Raw genomic sequence first — 6,194 nt, 5'->3', positions numbered from 1 at the left:
TACTTGAAGGGTTCAGCCAGTGGCCCTTCTTCGGAAAAAGCCTTTCGCTGGTGGGCGCGAGGACCCTATTAGGCTTGATCAGTTCCCTTATTGGATAAGTATTTACTGAAGTGCTCCTCCTGGGGAGGGCGCTGCCTTAAGGGGCTGGGGAGGGCAGCACGGGAACAAGGGCAGACACGCTCCCTGGAGAAGGCGGGCACTTAAGCAACGAACCAACACTGGCAAACTGTGATAAAGGGCCGAGGAGGAAGCAGACAGGTTAGGAACCTAAGGAGAGAATCCAGAAAAAAGCAGGGGCTCGTCTAGATGCGGGCAGGGAAGGCCTCGGGCGGCGGTGACCCTTGAGCCGAGACCTGCCGGCTGGGGAGGCCGGGGAAAGCACCGCAGGCGGAGGGAACGGGTGAAGAGCTTTGGGAGCAATGAGCGTGCGGGGTGCCGTGAGCCGTGCCGTGTCCGTTACTGTCATGGAGCCAGAGTGCCTGGAGCAAGAGCGAGCGAGAGGGTTGGTAAACGGGGGTGACGGCGGCGGGACCATGCGGGGCCCTGAACGCAGGAAGGAGCCCGGATTGCCTCCGAGGTGCGGGGGACCCGGGCGCTCCAGCGAGGGGCCCGCGCCCGGCGGCCGCGGAGGGGGTGTCGCAGGGCCGCGCCAGGTGAATGGGGTCCGCACCCCGCCCCGCCCCGCTCACCGAGCTGCACCAGCGCGTAGAGGAGGCCGGCGATCGACACTAGGAAGTAGACGAGAAACACGTTCTTCAGCTTCAGCTTCATGGCCGAGCCGCCGCCGGCGACCGGGCAGGCGGGGTCCCGCCGGGACAAGGGGTCCCGCAGGGACGAGGGGTCCCGCCCCCGCCGGACAGCCTGCAGGCCCCGCCCCTGCAGCGGCCCCGCCCCGCGGCCCGCCTTCCTCGCGCTCCCCTCGACCAGCTCCCGGGAACTGGGGCTGGGAAGCCGGCCTGGGCCCACATCCGGTCAGTCTGGAACACCCCCAGCCCCCCGGGTTCACTTCCGGTCCCACCGCCTCGTTCTGGAAACCTCGGGTGGTGACGTCATATCCGGCGTGTCAAGCGCTCTGGGCGGCTGTCAAGGAGCCGGTGGGAGCACGTGGGCGGGGCTGGGAGGCCTTCCCCTTGAAGTCCCGCCCTTGTGCCCAGGTTTTCTCCTTCTATTCATCCCCCCACCCGTCAGTCACAGCCCAGTCACAGTAGCTCAGTAAATACTTGTTACAGGAGTGACGGAAATCCAGGGCCTGTCATGTGTTCTAGGTCCATCTCATACAGTCCTCGCCATAATCCTAGGGCCTAGGCGATAGATGGTATTGCCTAATTTATAGATACGCAACTATAAGATCGACAAAAGTTATGTGTCAACGTAAGAAACATTCAGGCCTGCAGAGAAGTTTTGTGAGTTGATTTGAGCCAAACTGTCAGACAATTGCTGGAAGCAAAATTTCTATGGATTGAGAACATGCTCCAGAGAATGGCAGTTTTGCATCTTATTTTATGCATGACAGTCAGAAGAGAAGACATTGGTGATAGGTTAGGGAGGCAGGAGAAAGCAAAATGAGGAAACCTTTGGGATCGAATAAAATGTAAAATGATAGACACGCACTTCTTTTGGGTAAGGGGTACAGGATAGTTAATAGTCAACAATTACCTCAGTAACAACGAGGGGATTTGTGGTTTCCACTCTGGTTCCGTGCTTTGAGGGTTGGAGGGGAAAGAAAATTACTTTGACCTTCCAACGGTGTGTTATCTAGATGCAAGAGACAACAGACAAGGCCTAATGAAGGTGAAAATGGGAACTTTGTCAGGGACATGGCTACCCACCATAATAAACTGCCTTTAGTTAAAAAGTTTTTTTAAGGATTTTTATTTATTTATTTATTAATATATTTTATTGATTTTTTACAGAGAGGAAGGGAAAGGGATAGAGAGTTAGAAACATCGATGGGAAACACTGATTAGCTGCCTCCTGCACATCCCCCACTGGGGATGTGCCTGCAACCAAGGTACATGCCCTTGACCAGAATCGAACCTGGGACCTTTCAGTCCTCAGGCCGACGCTCTATCCACTGAGCCAAACTGGTTAGGGCAAGTTAAAAAGTTTTAATTTCAGACCATCCTTTGTGATTACGTCAGGTCTCTGAGTTTGTGAGGCCACCACACAGGCCTTCCCTGAGCGCGTCAGGTTTAATGTGTGGCCTCTATCCATCCATATATGTAATTGCCATTGTGCAATTTTCTACATCCTTTCTAGATACATGATTCCAGGTATCCTCTGACCCACATTTCTCAGGTGATGATGGGGGCTTAATGGGGGGGGGGGAGGCAAGGCAATGGGCTATCTCCCAGGGAACTGACTGAAATATTTCCTGAGTGGAGGAATTTCATAAACACATCCTCTAACTCCTGAAATGAAGCAGAGTTTTGCCACCCAAAATATGCCTTTTGGGGATATGATTTTAAGCTGATTATTTTTAAGAAATGACTCAAACCCAGCCGGCATGGCTCAGTGGTTGAGCCTCGACCTGTGAACCAGGAGATCAGGATATGATTCCGGGTCAGGGCACATGCGGGGTTGCGGGCTCCATCCCTAGTGTGGGGCACGGTGCAGAAGGCAGCTGATCAGTGATTCTCTCTCCTCATTGATGTTTCTCTCTCCCCCCGTCTCCCTTCCTCTCTGAAATCAATAGAAAAATATTTTTTAAAAATGACTCCAGAAGAGTCTTTTACCTCCCCCTGACCTGCCTAAAGGAATTCAGAGACAGAAAAACCTGCTTACAGAAAGGAAACTGTCACCTTAGGGTCCTAAGAGCTAAGAATGGCAAGTCTGTTAGGCTCCCCTCTGCCTCCCATTGTTTCTGGGTGGCCAGGCAAGAATTTGTTTACCAAATGTTTGCTCTTTCTCATCTACCTGTGAATTGCCTACTTTCCATTTGAAGTCCCAGACTCCTGCCTCCCTCTGGCCTGGTGGGCTTGTGGTCTGGGGCATGTGGGCCTTAACTGCCTGATTTATCCTCAGGTCCCATATTCTCACAGACCCGAAGACTATTTCCTCCTAATAATCTCACTCAATTTATTAAACAAGTCAGAAATTAGAAGTGTAAAAGTTATTTTCCCTCCCCACACTCATTAGGTACAAATCATCTGCCAGTGGTTCTCAACCTTCCTAATGCCGCGACCCTTTAATACAGTTCCTCATGTTGTGGTGACCCCCAATTTCATTGTTACAAATTGAACATAAGTAAAGCATAGTGATTCATCATAAAAACAATATGTAATTATATATGTGTTTTCCGATGGTCTTAGGTGACCCCTGTGAAAGGGTCGCGACCCACAGGTTGAGAACCGCTGAAGCAGTCATTTTCGCTTAAAAAAAAAAAAAAGCTAGTTTTCTTGTAAAATCATCTCTAAGACTTGTGGTCAGTCTACAAAATGGAAAATTATCTCCTGTCACTAAAACAGTGGGAACATTTTTGAAATGCTGCTAGCTAAAGAGAACATCTGGTCATATAGCTATTTCTCTTCAAGAGGGACCCCATCAGCTCTGGTCACTACTATTAAATAGGCCTACCAAAATCTTGTCAACAAAAAACATCCAAACCTGTAAAGAACTTTAGTTTATTTGAGCCAAACTGAGGACATACACCAGGAAGCAAGTCCTCAAATGCTCTGGAATGGCAGTTTTGCAGCTTATTTTATACGTTAAAATCAAAGACGTAAAGAAGGTGCATGAAACCCACGGGTGGTAGACTAAGGAGCAAGCATAGCAGGGAAATATCTAGTATTGGGTAAAAGGCAAAGTGGGGAGACACACACTTGTTTACATGGGTGGGCACAGGATAGTTAATATCTAAGATTTATAGCACCTAGACACAGTATGCAAGGAACGTGTTTCATGCTCTGGTCCTGTGTCTGGGGACTGTGACTGCACCTCCCAGAGGTAGGAAAAGAAAATTACTCTGACATTTCAAAAGTATGTTATCCGCCCTGGCCAGTGTGGCTCAGTGAGTGGGGCAACCGCCCATGCACCAAAAAGCTGCTGGTTCGATTCCCGGTTAGCGCACATGCTCTGGTTGCTGACTCAATCCCTGGTAAGGGGTGTACGGGAGGCAGCCCATTGATGGGATGTTTTTCTCCCTCTCCCTTCCTGTCTCTAAAAATCAATTAAATTAAAAACAAACAAACAAAACAAAGGTATGTTATCTTAAATAGACAGAGCCCTGGCTGGGTGGGTCAGTTGGTTGGAGCATCATCCCGTACACCAAATGCTGCAGGTTCAATTCCAGGTCAGGACATGTACCTAGGTTGGGGGTTCAGTCCCCAAATGGGATGCATGTGTGTGTGTGAGCAATCAATATTTCTGTCTCTCCCTTCTTTTCTCTAGAAGTTGATGGAAACATGTCCTCTGGTAAAAATTAAAATATTAAAAAGACAAAGCTCACGTTTAGATTGACCTTTGCTAAGGAAGATATAGGCCTAAGATGTGACTACCAGCCATGACCTTCCCAGTTTGGAATTTGTGATCAGACCATCCTGTGTGGCAACTTTACACACACACACACACACACACACACACACACACACGCACACACACACGCACACACACACACGTATATATGTATATTTTAAAAATTGACTAGAGAGAGGGAGAGGGATAGAACGAACATCAATGATGAGAGAGAATCATTGATCAGCTGCCTCCTGCACAACCCCCACTGGGGATCGAGCCTGCAACCCGGGCATGTGCCCTGCTTGAGAATCGAACTATGACCTCCTGGTTCCTAGGTCTATGCTCAACCACTGAGCCACGCTGGCTGGGCCTGTGTGGTAACTTTTGGCCACTGAGCTGGTCACGTCTGCCAGGTGCCTTCCAAGCGCATCAGGTTTATTGCATCACCACTTTTTCATTCACAATCTGATGACCTCAAGGGGCTCCTCTATGAAAATATTGGCATCTAGCAAACTGAGACAGTCTTGCACTTTTCATTTTTCTGAATGGAAAAAGGCTTATGCTGAGGCTACATACAATGTCAGGCCTGCAGGATTCTAATGGGTCTATAGTTCAGGCCAGAACTAGAATCCAGACACCAACCGCTATTTATCGTTTATCTCTTTATTGTTTCTCCTTTTATCAAAACCTGTCACAGCTGAGGGCCAAGAGGAAGTAAAAAAAATTGTCACAAATATGTCCCCTCATCCCCAGTTAGTCCTCCCTCACCCCCCACCCCCCACCCCGGGCTTCGGGCCCACCCCGGGCACACATGATCATCTCCCGCCCCCCTCAGCCTTCTCCCAGCAATAAATACAGGTGACTGTGATTCAATGAAACCACAACTGATTTCTCCATCTTGAATGCCCCTCAAGGGGACAAAAAGGGGACAAAATAAGTGTAATGCCCACTCCCACTTAAGAAGTGGAAACTTCTTTCCCCTTAGGACAGGGGGGGCAGAACTGCCCCTGTCAGAGCTGCAGCAGCTCTAGAAGGAATGGGAAAGAGGAAAGGTTGGAAGCAGAGGGAAGAGAGGGAAGAGGAAGTTCTCCAGCAACCTCACTCCTTTGATCCATTCACCCCTTATCAGGTAAGGGGTGGTCCCAGTGTGTCGTGGGACACAAAAATGGGAGGGCTGACAGAGAAGAGGCAGGAGGAAGAAATACAGAGGAAAGCAGCCTAGTAGGGAGGGACGGGGTCGGAGAAAAGGAGCCCTAAAGGTCACTGCCCTCGACTTCTTCCAGGGAATGGCATCCACACCCCCGAGAGGCATGAGTGGAGAGGGTCTGGCGGGTTCAGACGCCCAGAAGGAAGGAGAGAAGGGAAAGCAAGGGCCCTGTGGTCCCCAGGTCTTCACAGGTGAATGTGCTCCAGACAGAGCAACAGAGTGAAGGGAGGCTCGGGGGGGGGGGGGGGGGGGGGACCGGGAGCGGGGAGCAGGAAATCCCAAGAGGAACTCCCAGCCCAAAGACAGCCCTCATCCTGCCCAGGGGGTGGGAGAATCCGGGGCTGGGGATAAAAACAGGGACGTCTGGGGAAGGGCAAAGTCCAAGGCAGAAGGAACAGTAACTCACATTACAACGGCACCCCTCCCCCCCAAAATCCCTTGGGTTATCGCAGGGGAAAACTCCCGTCAGAAGCCCCGTTGACCCCCGGGTTGGGCAGGAATCACACAAAAGTCTCAAGGTCGTGCTGGAAGG

General features: G+C 50.6%; 1 protein-coding gene across 1 annotated transcript in view; it reads right to left on the bottom strand.

Moving 5' to 3' along the window:
• Positions 1-1,830, bottom strand: part of B3GAT3 (beta-1,3-glucuronyltransferase 3) — a gene marked incomplete at its 3' end in the record, with an annotated part of 5,521 nt that extends 3,691 nt beyond the window's left edge. Inside the window, 1 exon segment of the mRNA XM_006105888.3 lies at positions 690-1,830. Coding sequence (XP_006105950.1) covers positions 690-771 — 82 coding nt within the window.
• Positions 1,831-6,194: the final 4,364 nt, after the last annotated feature.

The sequence above is a fragment of the Myotis lucifugus genome, unplaced genomic scaffold (genome assembly GCF_000147115.1).
Source record: "Myotis lucifugus unplaced genomic scaffold, Myoluc2.0 scaffold_731, whole genome shotgun sequence".
Taxonomy (NCBI): Eukaryota; Metazoa; Chordata; class Mammalia; order Chiroptera; family Vespertilionidae; genus Myotis; species Myotis lucifugus.
This window is presented reverse-complemented; position numbering and strand designations above follow the sequence as displayed.